Source organism: Mesocricetus auratus, unplaced genomic scaffold, assembly GCF_017639785.1.
Source record: "Mesocricetus auratus isolate SY011 unplaced genomic scaffold, BCM_Maur_2.0 Super-Scaffold_100007, whole genome shotgun sequence".
NCBI classification, from domain to species: domain Eukaryota; kingdom Metazoa; phylum Chordata; class Mammalia; order Rodentia; family Cricetidae; genus Mesocricetus; species Mesocricetus auratus.
In genome coordinates, this window is record NW_024429191.1 from 96,181,810 (window position 1) to 96,200,202 (window position 18,393).

Here is an 18,393-nt window from a genome sequence, read left to right on the forward strand (position 1 = left end):
GGACAGCCTCCAAAGCTACACAGAGAAACCATGTCTCAAAACACCAAAAAGAAAAAAAGTGTTGTGTCTGGGAATGCCAATACCACAACACAGTGTGGGTGCAGAGGTCAGACTATAGAGTTTGTCCTTTCCTTCTACCTTTATGCGGGTTCTAGGATCAGGAAGCTTGCATAGCAAACTTTCTGTAGTTTCTCACAACACCCAAACAGTTTGAAGACCCTCGTTTAGTTTTTAACAGTTGTAGGCATCTGTAATTTACTCAGTTAGTTGTGGACACTGTGCCTTTGTCCCTGGAGTGTCAAAGTATCTGGTCCACATGGTTACATTGTATTTTATGTGTAAGTAGCCACTTAAAAGCAACAATTTAGACTAAGGTAATGGCATATGCCTGTGACCCCAGCACTTGAGTGGTGGATGCAGAAGCATCCAGAGTTTGAAGCCAGAATGGGCTACATGAAGAGACTGTCTTTATAAAAAACAAACTGATTACCAAAGTGGATGTATGAGTCGGCACTCCCACCGGCAGTGGAGCAGGGTTCCACTCTCCACATCCTCTCTAGAATAAATTGTCGTTGGTGTTTTTGATTTTAGCCATTCTGACAGGAATGAGATGGTATCTCAGAGTTGTTTTGATTTGCATTTTCTTAATGTCTAAGGATGTTGAGCACTTTCTCAAGTGTCTCTCAGCCATTTTAGACTCCTCTATTCAGAGTGGAGATTCCTCAGGAAAATGGAATCAGTCTACCACAAGACCAAGCAATTCCACTCTTAGGCATATAAACAAAGATGCACATTCGTATAACAAGGACATCTGTTCCACTATGTTCATAGCAGCATTATTTGTAATAGCCAGAACCTGGAAGCAACCTAGATGTTCCTCAACTGAAAAGTGGATAGAGAAAATGTGAAATGTTTACACAATGGAGTACTATTCAGCGGGGACACACACACACACACACACACACACACACACACACACCAATGGAATCTTAAAATTCGAAGGCAAATGGATGAAACTAGAAGAAACCATCCTGAGTGAGGTAACCCAGTCACAAAAAGATAAACATTGTATGTGCTCACTCATATATGGATTTTAGACATGGGACAGGGGAGTGCCAGCATACAATCCCAGTGCCAGAGAGTCTGGGCAACAGGAAAGAACCTAAGAGAGGTATGCATGGTACCCTAGAGAAGGGGAATGAGGCAAGATCTCCTGAGCAGATCGGGAGGGGGAGTGGAAGCTGGGAAAAAGAGAGGAAGAGAGAAGAGGTCATGGAGCAAGAAGGTTAAATTGGGGGAAGAATAGGGGAGAACAGGATGAGAAATACCATAATAGAGGGAGTCATTATAGGTTTGGGGAGAGACCTGGCACTAGTGAGATTTCCAGAGGTCTACAAGGATGACACCAACTGGCAAACTAAGCAATAGTGGAGAGACTACCTTAAATGCCCATCCCTGATAATGATCTTGACAACTTCCTTATATGCCATCCTAGAGCCTTCATCAGTGACTGATGGAAGCAGAGGCGGAAACCCACAGCTAAACACTGAACTGACCCCCTGGAACCCAGTGACAGAGAGGGAGGAGTGATGAGCAAAGGGGTAAAGAATGGGCTGGTGAAACCCACAGAAACAGCTGATCTGAACGAGGGGTAGATCTTGGACCCCAGACCGATAGCTGGAAGGCCAGGATGGGACTGATCCAGACTCCCTGAATGTGGGTGTCAGTGAAGAGGCCTGGACAATCTATGGGACCCTGGGCAGTATATCAGTATTTATCCCTGGCATACAAATGGACTTTGTGTGTCGATACCACAAAGAGGGAAACTCGCTCAGCCTGGACTCTTGGGGGAGGGCCTAGGCCCTGCCCTGAACGAAATGACAGACTCCGGATATCCCCTATGGGAAAGTGTTGGGCCCCAGCCCCATGGGGTCTCTGTGAGTTGCTGGTCAGCCTACAAGTGCAACTTGTTTTCCAGTCCAAGTGCTTCCTGTTTTCTAGTCCTGGCTTACTGCCCTGGCCATGACCCTCTGACATCAACATCTAGCAGGTGGAAAACATGCTCTCTTCTTCCTGGGGTTTTTCCACTGTGCTATAAACCTGTATATAAAGCTCCTCCCTCTTACAAGAGAGAGAGACCTCTTAGCACTTGCAATGAAGACACACACACATTCTCCTGGCAATAAAGGCAGCACATGCATTCTCTTAGTACAAACTGTTTGTACGTCTGATCTCTCTTTTCCTGATACCTCGGACCTTGCTTGTGAAAGCCAGGGGCCGCAATTGGAGGTCCCACCGAGATCCAGAGAGACTTGGAAAGACTGGGAAAGATCGGCCAGAAAAAAGACTCAGGAGAGGAGAGACTTGAGAAAGAAAAGAATTAAAACAGGTACCTCATCTTCTAACAGTAAAATTGAATGGTCAACTCTCCAGGCTTTGCTTGAGAGATCATCCTAGGTTGGAGGGTGGATTGCATTAGATCTCCAGGCCCTCGCCTGACCCCAAGGTCAGGAAAGAAAGGAGAACCTGAGAGATCACCCTCAGTTGGAGGATGGATTAAAAGTGGGTAAATTAAAAATAGGTAACAGTTAATAAACGAGGTACTGGTATTAAGGAAAAGAAAAGGAAAAGATAAAAGTATATGAAATGAGAAATACACAGAGAGTCTGGATACTGTGTACAGCTGTGTTGTCTTTTAAATTGTTTAATTGCTAAGAAAGGAACAAAAACTGCTAAAAGACTTTTTTTTTTTTTGGTTTTTCGAGACAGGGTTTCTCTGTGGCTTTGGAGGCTGTCCTGGAACTCGCTCTGTAGACCAGGCTGGCTGGCCTCGAACTCACAGAGATCCACCTGCCTCTGCCTCCCGAGTGCTAGGATTAAAGGCGTGCGTCACCAACGCCCAGTGCTAAAAGACATTTGATTATTAATGTTGCTAAATTAATCCAACTTGCATGTTTTGAAAATGCTTTGACTTTTACATTTAAATATAAGGACAGGTTGCTTGGGAAAATAATTTCTGCTTTTGTTTCCACAGAACATAAAAAGCTGTGGGTTCCTTCCAGACTAGTATGGTTTGATGAAGCAAGACTACCTGAAGCAGTGGCCCAGGTGATCCAACACCTAAAACAGCTGAGATGATGCAGCCTTACAGACCACAAAAACAAGAACTTCAACAGGTTTCTGGGTTTTGTTTTTTTTGTCATGATCCCCATGGTATTTCAGCGCCCCTTAACAGCAGGAAGTAGTTTGGAAAGAACAACGCCCACATTCCCAAATATTGCTTATAAATGTTTGTTTTTGTATAATAAGATTGACATTAACGTCCTAGTCACCTGAGATAGGTGCTAATTTATATATAAAGAAGTGGGGAGATGATGGGCCCCAGCCCCATGGGGTCTCTGTGAGTTGCTGGTCAGCCTACAAGTGCAACTTGTTTTCCAGTGCTAAGAGAGACCTCTTAGCACTTGCAATGAAGAATCTCACACACACTCTCCTGGCAAAAAAAGGCAGCACATGCATTCTCTTAGTACAAACAGTTTGTACATCTGGTCTCTCTTTTTCTGATACCTCGGACCTTGCTTGTGAAAGCCAGGCGCCGCAGGAAAGGAAGTGGGGATAAGGTGGGAGGCTGGGGGGGGATGGTGGGGGGTGTGGGAGGAGGGGAGAGAGAGGAAGCTGGGATTGACATGGGAAGCAAGCTTGTTTCTAATTTAAACAATGTAATAAATAAAAAATAAACTATGAAGGACTGGAGAGCTGGCTCAGTGGTTAAGAGCACTGGCTGCTCTTTTGGAGGACCCGGGTTCAGTTCCCAGCACCCTCGTCAGGCCCCCCGAAGCCAGTGCCAGGGGACCCAAGGCCCTCTTGTGAAATCATCTGTGTGCATGTGATGCGTGCACATACACTCAGGCATGCACACACACACACACTCAGGCATGAATGCACACACAATAACTTCCTTGGTTCATTAAAATAAGTCAAGAACTAACAGCCCTACCTGACAATCTATAATTCCAGTGTTCAAGCTGAGAGATCAATGTGATTCTTATAAATCTCAATCACCATTACATGCAGGGGGGCAGGCATATCTTACCTGTAGGGAAAAGGGACCAGTCAAAGAAACATACCCTGAGCAGAGCCAAAGAAACACACTTTGGCCTTGCAACCACAACCAAAGAAATGTACCCTGACCCTAAAACCAGTGCCAAAGGAACACACTTTGTCCCTGGAATCAGAGTCAGTGAAAGAAATGTACCCTGGCCCTAAAATTGGAGCCAAAAGGCTAAAAAGGACCAGAGAAAGAAACACACTTTGGCCCTGAAACCAGAGCCAAATCTGACCCTAATCCTGTGTAAAAAAGTAACCAATCCCGGAGCAGAGCTCTAGCCAATCTGAGCTCAGCACTGAAATCGGACCAATCCCTACTCTGGAAAAACTTCCCCAACCCCAGGAATCCCTATATAAACCCTGTGTATGTTCAGCTTGGCTGGTCCAGCTGTCTTCCAATAAACCCCTCTGAATGAGCTTCGGGTGAAGATCTTCTTTTGCGGCGGCAACAGAGCAGAGGCGACCCTGGGCAGAGCAGAGCAGAGCAGAGCGAGCAGCGCTGTAGCACTTGCCCGGGAAACCTTCCTTGGCAGAGCAGAGTTGTTACACTCTGCTCCCGGCTCCCTGCTCTCCGCTCTCCAGGAGCAGAGCTGAACTGTAGCAACTTCGCCCGAGAAACCTCCTGCGGAGCAAAACTGCTACACTAGGCGAACATCCCCAGCTGGAAGACCCTGTCCTGCCGGAGTGGAGCTGACACACCGGAGAAGCCTTTCTCTGAGGCAAGGCTGTAAGCTGCCAAGCTTACTGCAACCTGTGGTGGTCCTCGGCTCCCGAGCTCCAGGATACCTTTCTACCTGAGCTGTGTAACACTCAGTATCCTTGGTTCCCGAGCTCCAGGATACCTTTCCACCTGAGCTGTGTAACACTGAGTATTCTGTGACTCCCGAGTGCCAGAATACCTGACCCACTCCTGTTCCATCCTGTCCCAACCCATCCCAACAAAACACTTACATTACCTGTTTTACAGATGGAAAAAAAAAAAACATTTGCAGCAAGGGAGAGACTGGCCGACCTCTGAGTATATATTACATTGACTTTACCCTGCATGTTATAGTAGCCAAGCTCCGGAGCCCTGGACACCTTGGCCACTCAGAGAAGAAGCCTCCTGGAGACAAAGGAGGTCAGACCTGTTACTCTTGGTCTAGGCACGATTTCTCATTGGCACACCACGTCGCCTGTCAATTTTATTTGGGTGATGTGCTTAGTTGAATGAGAACAGAGGTATATCTACTTAGCTTCCCAGTTTCCTTAGCAGAAGTAAACAGTGGCCAGCTGGCTCACTCCTCACATCCAGGGAAAGAAAGAGGAGCTCAGACGTGGGCCAGCTGAGCGGGAACACGGCGGGCCCAGGCAGATGCTACAGGGGAGATGGCACGGTGCTGGAGCCCGACTGTACCCACCGAGCTCCTGGACTCAATGGCAAGATCGGGGCCGAGGGGGGGGGTCTCCTCCTGCCCAGGGGTGGGAAGGGTTCAGGTAGTCCCATCCACTGGCTGAGTACAAAGCCATGATCACTGCCGTGGCTGACACCCTGGACAAAAGGACATCCAAAGAGCCGTCCCCAAAGAACTGCCTCCTGCTGGTGCTCCCGCCCAGCACCAGGCCCAGGTGCAGGCGCAGAGTAAGCTGTCCCTCCACAGCAGTACAGGAGTCATTTTCCAGTCCAGGACTGGGTGTCACCTGCCTCCGTCGAGTGTCTATTCCAGAGAAGGGCAAGACCCATGAAACTCGTAAACAAATAAGATAATTGTACGTTGTGCAGTTACTGCGTTGTAAATAAAACAGGACAAGGTAGGAAAAGCTACTGGGTTTCTGGTTCTACTCAGGTGACTGGAGGAAAATGTCAAGTGACTTGAGAGGAGGCATTCGTGGTTACACCCAGGGGAGGAGTGTGAAAGGAAGGGGCAGTGAGAATGAGTGTGGGCAGGGTGAGCTGGAGGGAAGGGAGAAGAGAGAAGGGCCACATCCAGGAGGGTCTTGCAGACCGTGGCTGCCACAAAAAGCCCCTTCTGGCCGGGCGGTGGTGGCACACACCTTTAATCCCAGCACTCGGGAGGCAGAGGCAGGCGGATCTCTGTGAGTTCGAGGCTGGGCTGGACCGACAGCCTCCAAAACAACACAGAGAAACCCTGTCTCATAAAAACCAAAAAAAAAAAAAAAAAAGGCCCTTCTGGTTGGGGCTGGGCTGGGGGCTGGGTTCCGATGTTTGGCTTGGGAAGGTGATGGGGCTGCATGGGGGGTGGGGGGGTGGGGGGGCAGATACCAAAGCCCTGGAGAGGGGGTGGCGGCTGTGGCGGCTGTCTGATACTGCGGAAACTTTAAATGGAAGTTTACAGAGCTGGGTGGGGCTGTCAGGATTACAGAGACTTCTGGGTCATGAGATGGGAGACTAAGGGGCCTTGTGCTAGGAGTAAGTAAGGGGTGCAGCGGGAGTTGTGGCATGGGGTTTCCCTTTGTGACAGAGGGGTGAGGAAAATGTTGTGGAACCAGCTTAGAACAGCCGTGTGAATATCGTCCAGGTCAATCAATAACTAGATTCCTTGGGCCCCATGTGAATATCGTCCATGTCAATCAATAACCAGCTTCCTTGGGCACCAGGTTCCCACTGGTAAAGATGCTGATCAGGGTGGGAGGCTCTTTTCAGTCCCCTGTCTGTGTGGGAGGACCTGAGGAATTTTCCTCCGGACAGATGAAACCTGGTCTCCCAGGTCCCAGGCTAAGTCCGCCTGGTGAGGAGAAGGCCACAGGCACTCTGCCAAGGTCACAGGTTCAAACACAGTAAGAGCATCCGTCGCCAGCCACCTCTTGGTGACGGATGCCGAGTCCCTGGCCTCAGGCTTCTCACATCCTAAAATGCCCCTGTCTCGTGGGAGGAAGGCTCATCTCACCAAGGCCCCATGCATAGAAAGCACTAGATAGTTCTAGAAAATGCACAGAAATGCTGCCATGCCAAGTGAAAGAGGGAGCCACTGAGTATCTGGTCTAAAGAACAGAGGCCAGGCATGATGGCATGTGCCTGTAGTCCCAGCACAGAGGAGGAACCTGAGTTCCAGACAAGCCTGGCAGGGGGTGCGGGTGCAGCGGAGGTCCAAAGCGTGCACAACCAAGCTTGCCTAGCATGGTGCTGTGACACAGAGTACTAATCCAGTTCAGAGAGTTGACACTGCAAATGTGCAAAACGCCGCTTTGAGCATTTCATGTGGTGTGAATTTCACCGGTGGTTTTTTTTTTTTTTTTTTTTTTTTTTGCTTGTTTGTTTGCTTGTTTTCAGAGACAGGGTTTCCTCTTTGTAAAAGCCCTGGCTGTCCTGGAACTCGTTCTGTAGACCAGGCTGGCCTCAAACTCACAGAGATCCTAGCCTCTGCCTCCCGAGTGCTGGGATTAAAGGCAGGTGTCCTGTGAATTTCACCAGTCTTAAGGAAGGAAATTCTCATCAGCAGGCGGGAGCTACCTGACTGGGTGGGCGGTTCTCAAGCACCATGCAGAGCTTCAGGTGGCAGAGCTGAGGAGCAGCAGAGAGGGGCCTGTTCTGCCTGCTTTGTGGAAGCCGTGGCTTCCTGCCCTGCCCTGGCACACTCCCTGCGTTGGCACCCAGTGCGGGGCAGGGAGTCAGGAGCCACCGCACCCGGCCTGCTCAGACCTCCGCTGAGTGTTGAGAGACGGCTGATTATGTGTTGGAAGAGCCCTGGAATCCTCTTGCCCGTGAGCAGTGAGCAAGAAGAGACATAGCTCAGTGTTGGTGACACGCCAGTCCTCGGCGTGACCCTGCCTGGATGCTCTTCTGCCCACCCTCATCCCCCCACCCCCGCCGTTTTGTGGGCCCTGGTGTGTGTCTGATCGTTCCTCTCCCAGGGCCTTCCACTGGTTCCGTTCCTCCACCTCCACTCAGGCTAACGTGACCCCAAAGCCCACTGGAGCCTCCCTGACCTCCAAATCGTCACTGATAAATGCCAACGTTGCCCAGAGTTGCCCCCTGGCTGTCCCAGGGTCAGCTTCTGTCCCTTGTCCTTACTGATCACCTCCACTATAGACCATGTAGTCAAGGCTCTAGCTGCTCTCAGACAGCCCCACCCGCCTTGAGTGTAGCTGTCCCTGGAAGCTGCAGTCCCGAGGGATACTGGCTAAGGAACAGCAGGGTGCTCTGAAGGTGAATAGCGCACCTCACTCCTGCTCTCTCTGGAGTTCCTGAGTCTAAAGAGTTCGTGTGCTTCTTTTTATCTTTTCTTTTCTGCTTCTTTCAGACTTTTACAGCTGTTATTTCGAGACAGGTCTTCTTTATGTGTATTTCTGGCTGGCCTAGAACTCGGTAGAAAGCCAAACGTAGAAGGAGGATACTCCTGCCTCTGCCTCCCGAGGACCAGGATTAAGGAATGCATCACCACAAAGCTAGGCATGCTTGGTTGTACATGCATTCCAGCTCCCCTGTTGTTCCCCTCCCCCTCCGCCCCACCCCTTCACCCCCTGCCAGGCTGGTCTGGAATTCAGGTTCCTCCTAACTCAGCCTCCTCTGTGCTGGGACTACAGGTACGTGCCCTCATGCCTGGCAGGGACATTTTAGGATGTGACAAGCCTAAGGCCAGGGATTCAGCAACCAGCACCAAGAGGTAGTGATGGACGCTCTTACTCGTGTTTGAACCTGTGACCTTGGCAGAGTGCCTGTGGCCTTCTCCTCACGGGGGGGGTGACGACTAGCCTGTGACCTGGGAGATCAGGTTTCATCCTAAGGTCCTCTCAGCTAGACAGAGGATGGAGAACATCCTCCCACCCTGATCAGAACCTGCGAGACAGGCAGGGTTTTGCTCATTCACTCCAGCGATATTTATGCAACTGCCCTAGGGGTGGGGCTGAACCGAGAACAAGAAAGACAAGAATTGTCACGTGCCATGGGGGAGGCAAAAAAAAAAAAAAAAACCAGACGGCGAAACAGTCGGGGCAGACAAGTCCGACAGAGAGAAATGAAACAGGCCAAGGGGAAGGGAGGGTCCAGACAAGAAGTCTGTAGTTTAAAATAGAAAGGCCTGGAAGGGCCTTTAGATGGGAAGCTGGGCCTCGGGTGGCATCCGAAGGAGCTGAGGGGAAGTTCTTGGCGAAAGGAACAGCAGCCGCAAAAGCTGGTGTAGGAGTGAGCCTGGAGCCACAGACCTGGAAGGGGGCTGCGTGCCTGGAGAAGGAGAGAGGTATACGCCATCAGCAGGCGCCCCTTAAGTGCTGTCGCCTGGGCACTGGGGGCCTTAGTGACTCCACGCCAAAGGGACTTAAGATCTCACTGGGTGTCACTGCCTGCTATGTTGAATTTTTTTGGGGGGGGCTGGGAGCCACTGTGCAGCAGAGGCGGGACTAAGGATATAGACCAAAGAATACCGCGCAGACAAAGTCATCAGGCTCTAGAAATAGACGCTCCAAGGCTTTCGCCACAACCAAAGTCTACTTAGGAAGTGTTGACCTTTGCTGGGCCTATTGAGTCACTTACATAATTCCTATAATTGATTATGGGACCAGGAAGGTCCCCAAGTCACCTTAACCTTCCCAGGTTCTTTCCAAGAGTCGAGACGGATGGACTGGGCTGACTGCATGGGAAGGAGGGCGGATTCTCCTGGCCTCCACCACACCCTCGGTCACTGCTCTAGGTGGGGGGACAGGATGCCCGGCATTTCTCAACAGATGACGGTGACTCTCACATCAGCCAGTCCGACCCAGGAGGAGGGACTGTGCTGGCCCTACTCCTGTGTGTGTGTGTGTGTGTGTGTGTGTGTGTGTGTGTGTGTGTGTGTTTAAGCCAGGTATATAAGGCTGTGCTTCTGTGGGCTGAGTCCAGATGACCGTGCCCGTCAAACCTGCTCTGAGTTGCTGTTCAGCCCAGGCCAGCCTAAGACTGAGCTTCAGAAGAGAACGGCTAATGTGGAGTCTGTCCCACCAGATCCAGTCAGCATGCCAGAGGGAACCGCGGACGAATCAGGACAATGGACAGGTCAGGACAGGGCCCCAGCTGTTTCGAGGCAAGAGGGACCATCATCTGTCTCGGTAGGAGTGGGGGTGGCGCCTGGTTTGTGGGGAAATGTAGAGAATAACCTGTTTCGCCCTGCTTGGTTAAAGTCCTGGAACATTCTCTGGCTGCCAAGTTCCGTCATAGAGCCATAGGGGCTGGGCAGGTGGAAGGAATGCTGGGATTTATAGTCACAGCTCCTGGTTACTGGAGTTGAATGAAGGGGAAAGCGGGGTGTCTGAAGGTAGGGGTACAGTGAGTTAGGCCTGGTTTCAGTGAAAGGGATTCCCACCCATATTCCTGGGACCAAGAGACTGGATCTGAGCAGAAGGATACAAAGGGCCATCCCTCCCTTCTGAGCGTGATGACCTCCTCCTTGGCCACCATATTTGTCAGCCATCTGTTCTAACCTCCTGTCCAGACAGGTGTGTGTGTGTGGGGGGTGTCTGTATATGTGTTTGTGTGTAAGCTTATGTGTAAGAGTGTGTATGTGTATGCACACACATGTGCTCATGTCATGAGTGTGTGTATTTGTGAGAAAGAGAGTGTGTATGTGTGTATGTGAGAAAGCGATTGTGTGTGGTGCATATGTGCATGAGAATGTGTGTGTGTGTGCTCATATGTAAGGTGTAAGAGTGTGTATGTGTGTGCTCATGCCATGAATGTATTTGTAAGAAAGAGAGAGAGTGCCGGGTGGTGGTGGCGCACGCCTTTAATCCTAGCACTCGGGAGGCAGAGGCAGGTGGATCTCTGTGAGTTGGAGGCCAGGCTGGACCGACAACCTCCAAAACAATACAGAGAAACCCTGTCTCGTAAAAACCAAAAAAAAAAAAAAAAGAAAGAAAGAGAGTAGTGTGTACATGAGTGTGTGTATTTGTAAGAAAGAGAGAGTGTGTGTAGTGTGTGCATGAGTGTGTGTACATGCACTCATGTGTAAGAGTGTGTTTGTGTGTATGTGTGCATGCACATATGCTCATGCCATGAGTGTTTGTGTGTATCTGTAAGATAGAGAGAGTGTGTGTATGTGTACATTTGAGAGAGAGAGCGATTGTGTGTGTGGTGTGTGTGCATGAGAGTATGTGTGTGTGTGCATGAAAGAGTGTTGTTTGTATGTGGTGGGTGATCTGATGTGTGTATCTGACAGAGAGAGAGAGAGAGAGAGAGAGAGAGAGAGAGAGAGAGAGAGAGAGAGAGAGAGAGAGAGAGAGAGAGAGAGATTGAGAACAGGAGGCTGAGCCCTGGGGTCTGAGAAGGCTGACAAGGAAGGGTCTCCTAAGCAGAGGATGCATGCAGGGCGGATACTCTAGTGTTGGGCGTCCTGAGAAGATTTTAGAGAGTTCCGGCTCCTGAGAGACTGCCAGATCTGGGGCAGGTTTCCTTCTCAGTAGAACTCACCACTGTCTATCCTGAAGCTGAATTATAAATACAGCCTCAGTTTCTGTTTGCTTTTTGAGATCAAGACTTGCTCTGCTGCCCAGGCTGGCCTCCAACGCTCGGGCTGATGGGGCTTCCCAAGCATCTGGGACCACACCCAGCTCATCTTTGTGTGTGTGTGTGTGTGTGTGTGTGTGTGTGCATGTGCGCATGCGCAGCCAATGGCCTCACAAGCACTCAGCGCCCTACCACTGAGCTGCACCCCAGTCCCAAGCAAAGTTTTCCTGATTTGGGTTTTTGTTCTGTTTCATTTTCATTTTTGTTTTGTGACAGGGTTTCCTGTAACCCAGATTGGCACACACTTGCAGTGTAGCCCATGCTGGCCTAGAATTCCTGCTTCTCCAGCTTCTGCCTCTCACATTCTGAGTTGCAGCCATGCACCCCTGCCTGACAAATTCTGCCTTGCTCTCCAGCTATATGAATTACCATATACTGATCAATAGCAGGCCACCTAGATCCTGGACTGGCCTCGGGGCCAAAGGCCTAGGGCAGAGCTAGAGTTTGGAGTGACTTGCCAGTTCACCCTGAGAGCGGCAGGGTCAGCTCAAGGGTAACTCGCCTACCAGGGAAGAGGAGGAGAGAACAATCATATTAGCTAATGGCCCAGAGCCACTGTGGCCACTGGGACCCAGTCCTGAAGACTCCAGCATCACAGACATCAGCCCCCCTTTCCTCCTGGACCTCAGGAGTCTGTAGCACCCACGTCTCGGCTGCAGGCAAGAGTGTGGCTGCTGGCATCTGCTTGCATCCTGAGTTGTGACGTGTGGGGGAACAATACAGCATGGTTTTTTTTGCAAATAAATTAATATCCCAAGAACCCTTGTTTTGGGGGTCATTTGGTGCCAATTTAATTGCAGGGCTGTTGATCCTATCAAGGGAAGGTCACAATTCAGGCACACCTACGATGTCTGCTTCAGCAGTTCAGGTGGGGTCAAGCTCTACATTTGTCTAAGTGGATGTCTCTGGACTTGGGGAAACATACCCCAAACCTCTATACTGAGTGGGAAGGGAGGAATCCTGTCCCAACAGTGACATCTTCCTGACCGAGGTCATTCTAGGCAACCATTCCCTTCTTGTGACTTTTCCAGAAACTTCTCCACCTTAGCCAGCATCTGTTGTTATCTGGTATGCTTCCATCTTCCACGACATCAGCACATGTAAGGGAGAACCCCCCTCTCAGATTTGAGACAAAAATCTAAGATGGAAATGTCTCTCTGGGTGGTGACTGTCGAAGGTGCAGGGAGGCGTGAGGTGTGCTCTACAGACTGACCCACTATGCTCCTCCTTGGGTGGGCATAGAGCAGGAGGTGGCAACCCAACTCTCTCTGCCCTGAGACCCTCTCCTCCTGGCACTGAGTCACTCTGGGCTGGTTTTGGGGCTGTTGGCTTCTCCCTAAGCCTTCTTCCATATTGATTCCCTTTTTCTGATTTTGTGGCCACCTCTTCTTTTTCCTTTTAAACTTAATTTTTTCATTTATCCATTTACTTATTTATTGGGAGAAAGGGACACTAGTGTGGAGGTCAGTAGACAGCCTGGAGTCGGGACTCTCATACCACCTTGTGGGTCCCAGGGATTGAACTCAGGCCATCAGGGTTAGTGGAAAATGCCTTTGCCTGCTGAGCCGGCTAACTTGGCTCCCACCGCCTTTAAACGATTAAAAAAAAAACTGTTTGGGGTGCATTTTGGCAAGATCCCGGTAGAGGCTTCCAAGGACTCTGCTCCGCTCTGTGCTGCCATCAGCTGTCCTTGCTTCACCGACATGTGGGGTAGCTGTGCTCACTCATGCTCCTGGCATCCAAGAGTGGGTGAGGGGAAACCCCCAAACGCAGTACAGGTAGTCCTGGGAGGTCACATGGGGCGAACGGATCTGAGAGGCTGGTGGCCAGCGTCCTGAGCACCCACACACAGAGACCGGCACAAGAGGAACCAGATTTGGGCGGGGCTCTGAAGAAGTCAAGTGACAGACTGATGAAGACACTGCCTAGGAAAAGAAGGGAAAGGGTGTGGGGGAAGAGGGGGGGAGGGGAGGGGAGGGAGGGAAAAGATGGACAGGAGGGCAGGGAGAGAATAAAGTAAACACCAGTGCGGCAGGTGTCCCATGCACTGAAGATGGTATCCCCTAGCTTCAGATGGGTAGGACAGGCCAGATCACAGCAGGGGGCTCCTCAAGCCCCACCCTCTTCCTGGACCATATCAGAGGCTGGAGACCAAAGTGAGATCAGCACAGCGTCAGTAGCTCTAAGGTCTTTCTATCCATCCATCCACCCATCCATCATCCATCCATCCATCCATCTATCTATCTATCTATCTATCTATCATCTATCTACCCATTCATCCATCTATCCTTCCATTTCTCCTCCTCCTCCTCTTCCTCCTTTGTTTTTCCAGACAGGGTTTCTCTGTGTAACAGCTCTGGCTGTCCTGGAACTCTCTTTGTAGACCAGGCTGGTCTCAAACCCACAGAGATCTGCCTGCCCCTGCCTCCCAAGTGCTGGAATCAAAGGCCTGCACCGCCGCCACCACCTGGCAATTTTCTTTTTTCTTTTTTTCTTTTCTTTTGGTTTTTCGAGACAGGGTTTCTCTGTGGCTTTGGAGGCTGTCCTGGAACTCGCTTGGTAGTCCAGGCTGGTCTCGAACTCACAGAGGCAATTTTCTTTTTTATATTAAACTTTTAAGTAAATTTTGAGACAGGGTCTCATGTAGCCCAAGCTGGCCTTGAACTTGCTATGTAGGTAATGTCTTTGAACACTTCATCTATCTCTCATACCACTCAGGTGCTGGCACCAGAGGCAAGTGCCACAGCACCTGGTTTATGCTGGGAATTGAACCCAGGGCTCAGTGCATTAGTGCACAGAAGGCCAGTGCTCTACCAACTGAGCTGCATGCTCAGCTCAAGTTTCTCTCTCTCTGTCTCTCTCTGTCTCTCTGTCTCTCTCTCTCTCTCTCTTCCTTCCTTCATTTCGTCCCTTCCTTTCCTTCCTCCTTTCTCTCTTTCATTCTTTTTAATGTGATGTATTTTCACTTTTTTTTTTAACAAGGTCTTACTACGTCACTCGTGGCTGACCTGGGTGGGACATGCTATGTAGGCCAGCCTGGTCTTGAACTCACAGAGCTCTGCCTGCCTCTGCCTCCTAAGTGCTGGGATTAAAGGCGTGCGCCACCAAGTCTGGCTTTATTTTCACCTTCCACCAGGCTCCGCAGCTTACCGCTGCCCCTGCTTTTGTGACGTGGAGGCAAACCCTATGCAAGTGTTGGGTCCATAGGAGCCCCTCGGGATGTGTCCATGACTGGGTATTCCAAACCTTCTACCCCTGTGTCTAGTATGGTGCAGACGGTGGATCCAAACTACAGGTCCTCCTGTCCTCCAAGAATGTCTGCCCCGTGCCATTCCAAATCTCTGTATTGCTAGAACTCCCCCTGGCAGTTTGGCTTGGCACCCCAAACTTCCTGCCTCCGCTTCCTGAACGAAGGACACCAGTCACTCTAGTGAGCTCACCGATTCCAACAGGCTCACATGCATAGGTCCTTTAGGGGATGTAACTTGGAACACCTAGGGTCAGCAGTGGACAGGAAACCAGGCGTGAGCTGGTGGAGCTCATGGGAGCTCCTGACTGCTCTCTGCTCATCCCCTTGTGACCCTCTTCCTCGTGATGGCACTGGCCTGCCCACCTGCTCTCTCTCCAGAGTTCTCTCTGCCTGAGGAAGCTCTGGAGATGGGTAGTCAAGGAGGCTGTTGCTGACTGGCCTGTGAACAGCGGGCGGCAATGATACCTGCTACCTCCCTGGGGTTCCAAGTCTGGCTCCATCGAGAGCCTGCTTCCTCTAAGGAACTGAGAATATCATAAGTGTCTCCATCAATTTCCGGAATAAACTAAATCTTTTACTGTTTCTCTTCCCACTTGCCTTTAGTCTTTGGTGCTCGTACTTTGAGTTTTGGAGCAGGTCACATGGTTTGAAGTAAATTCACGCTCCTTCCTGCCTGGCCCTGCCCCACTACAGCCTGTGGAGAAAGAGCCTTTGGCAGCTCACCAGCCAGGCTGGGAGACACCAGATTCCAGCCATCAGCAAGGAGGCCCTCCAGAAGCAACTCCAGGCACCTCTGGTGAGTAACTTGCTGGAGCCTGGGGTCCCGGCACGGTTCATTAGCCATTCCTCTCGCTGCTGTGAAGAAACAGGTTATTTGGGGCTCATGGTTTTGGGGAACAGTCTGCCATGCTGTGAAAGGCGTGACAGCAGGAGCAGGAGCTATTCGCACTGTGTCCACAGACAGGAAGCAGAGACAGATGCACGCCGCTATCCAGCTGGCTTCCTCCTCTTCATTCAGCCTCAGTTCTGAGCCCATAGGCATGGTGCCGCCGCACTCAGGGACCGTCCTCACCCCTCAGACCTCCCTGGAGACACCCTGACAGACATGCATGGGGATTTTTGTTTGTTTGTTTGTTTGTTTGAGACAGGGTTTCTCTGTGGCTTTGGAGGCTGTCCTGGAACTCGCTCTGTGTAGACCAGGCTGGCCTCAAGTTCTCAGAGATCCTTCTGCCTCTGCCTCCCAAGTTCTGGGATTCATGCCCAGCACATGGGGATTTTTTTAGACAGTTGTAAATAGAGTCAAGTCAATGATCAAGATTAGCTGTCCCAGGTGGACGGGGTGCTGCTCATGGGGACAGGGTGCTCCAGCCATCTCTTTCTGTTGGTTATAAACACGAAGGTTGGCTTGCTATGGTTTCTGGGCAACTTTAAGCTCAGAGCTCTTGGTGAGACACTCAACGCCAACTGGTCCATCCCTTTAGGACAAATGAAAATCATCAAACCACAGGCATTTGTGGTCCTGGGGCCACTCCCTCCTATGCTCACGGATGTTGGCAGGGCTGTGTGTGTGGTGTGGAAACCTGGAGTGACCCAGTGACCACCCACCAGAGCATCACCGGAACAGCCGGTCTTAGTGGATGGTGCCATGTGACTTAATCTTCCACAGAGGCAGAAGCCAGCCACGGCAGACACGATAGCAGTCATTGCAAAAATGACTAAAGCTGGGGGAGCTATATAGCAGGGAGCCCTTTCCTGTCCCCCCCAGTCGGTCTGAAATCAGTAGCAGGGAGCCCTTTCCAGTCCCCCCCCCAAGCCGGTCTGAAAGCAGTGGTAGTTCTTCGTTTGTTTGACAAGATCCAGGCTGTAACGTGCCTTTACACAGCCCTGTTCCCCACCTGACCCTTTCTGCCCTTAGAACAGGAGAATCATTGCCAGCTGCCACACACAGCATCCAAGCTCTGACGTTTACTCCAGGACAGCTCCTCTACTTTCTTTTCTCCCCGCAGTGTGTGTGTGTGTGGTGTGGTGTGTGTGTGTGTGTGTGTGTATTCTATAGTGGGGAGATACTGAGGATAGAACCTAGCACCCAGCACCTCAGCAATGCTGGGTAAATACTGAGCTGCACTCCCGGCCCCCGACCTGATTTTTGTTACCATCTTCTCGGGTTAATGAAGTCCCTGGGCTGTGAGCAACAGATGGCAAAGGTGACAGCCTGCCTGAGGTGGGGGATGGGGCTAGGGGGTAGGACGTCAAGCCTAGTGTTGATGCACGGTGTTTCTCTCTGACTCTGAGTCGGGTGGTGTCCCTATACCAGCGGTGTGGGGCCAAGAGGGCTGGAGCAGAAAACTCCCTGTCCTCCAGAGCCCAAGCCCAGTCTTTGAATGCACCCCATGCCGGCCCTGTCAGAGTCCACGATGGCACCCTTACCCGACCCTCTTGGAATCCATGATTGTACCCCTTATCCAACCCTCTAGGAGTCCACGATTGCACCCCTTACCCGACCCTCTTGGAATCCATGATTGTACCCCTTATCCAACCCTCTAGGAGTCCACGATTGCACCCCTTACCCGACCCTCTTGGGTTTGATGATTGCATCCCCACCCCGCCCTCTCAGAGCCCAGGTATGGCAGAGCTGTGCCGCGTGGACTCCACGCTCACCACCCTTGATGAGGAGAGGCTCTGGGACATGCTGGAGAGCCACCGCTGCAAGATCGTGCAGAGCATCTGCCCCAGCCGCCTCACCCCGTACCTGCGCCAGGCCAAGGTGCTGGGCCAGCTGGATGAGGAGGAGGTCCTGCATAGCCCCCGCTTCACCAACAGCGCCATGAGAGTCGGTGAGTCCGTAGCCATCAGCCTCTCCCTGAGTGAGTCACCCGGGGTGACAGCCCGGCTCTCCAACAAGGCTGGTGCTGCAGCAGCAGCAGGGAGGGGGAGGACTTCAACACTAAAGACGGCTCGTGCCTGTCCAAGTGGCTGAGGCAGGGGGATCGTAGCACGGTTAAGGAAACCCAGAGACAGACATTGGGGGTTCAAGCTGAAAACCAGAAAAAGCAAAGCAGCCAAGGCACCAGAGAGTTCTCACCCTACCAAGGCTCAGAGCAAAGAGGGGGCGGTGGTGGCGCACGCCTTTAGTCCCAGCACTCGGGAGGCAGAGGCAGGCGGATCTCTGTGAGTTCGAGACCAGCCTGGTCTACAAAGGCTGGTTCCAGGACAGCCTCCAAAGCAATACAGAGAAACCCTGTCTCGAAAAACAAAACAAAACAAAAAAACAAAACCAAAAAAACAAAAAAAAAAAACCCTCAGACTCCCTGAGAAAGCCCTGAGCTCCTGCCTTACATTCCTCTCTAGTGCTGGGATTAAAGGCGTGTGATCCCAGGTGCTGGGATTAAAGGCGTGAGCTCCGTTTCTCTTTTAGACTGATTCACTCTCGAGTAGCTCAGGGTGACCTTGAACTCACAAAGATCCATCTGCCTCTGTCCCCTGAGTGCTGGGATTAAAGGTGTGGCCACAACTGCCTGTCCTCTATGGCTAATTGGTGGCTTAGTGTGTGACTAACCAGTGG

General features: G+C 51.1%; 1 protein-coding gene across 8 annotated transcripts in view; it reads left to right on the forward strand.

The window, feature by feature from the left end:
* The first annotated feature begins 9,038 nt into the window (after positions 1 to 9,038).
* Positions 9,039 to 18,393, forward strand: part of Card14 (caspase recruitment domain family member 14) — a 34,247-nt gene continuing 24,892 nt past the window's right edge. For 2 of the 8 annotated variants that reach the window (XM_040750143.1, XM_040750149.1), the window contains exons 1-3: positions 9,312 to 10,075; positions 15,435 to 15,627; positions 17,446 to 17,665. In XM_040750143.1, coding sequence (XP_040606077.1) covers positions 17,455 to 17,665 — 211 coding nt within the window. In that variant the 5' untranslated portion in view covers positions 9,312 to 10,075; positions 15,435 to 15,627; positions 17,446 to 17,454. Of the gene's footprint in view, positions 9,285 to 9,309; positions 10,129 to 15,434; positions 15,628 to 17,445; positions 17,666 to 18,393 lie in introns of those variants that run through there. The other 6 variants (XM_040750147.1, XM_040750146.1, XM_040750145.1 and 3 more) reach the window with 6 other exon arrangements.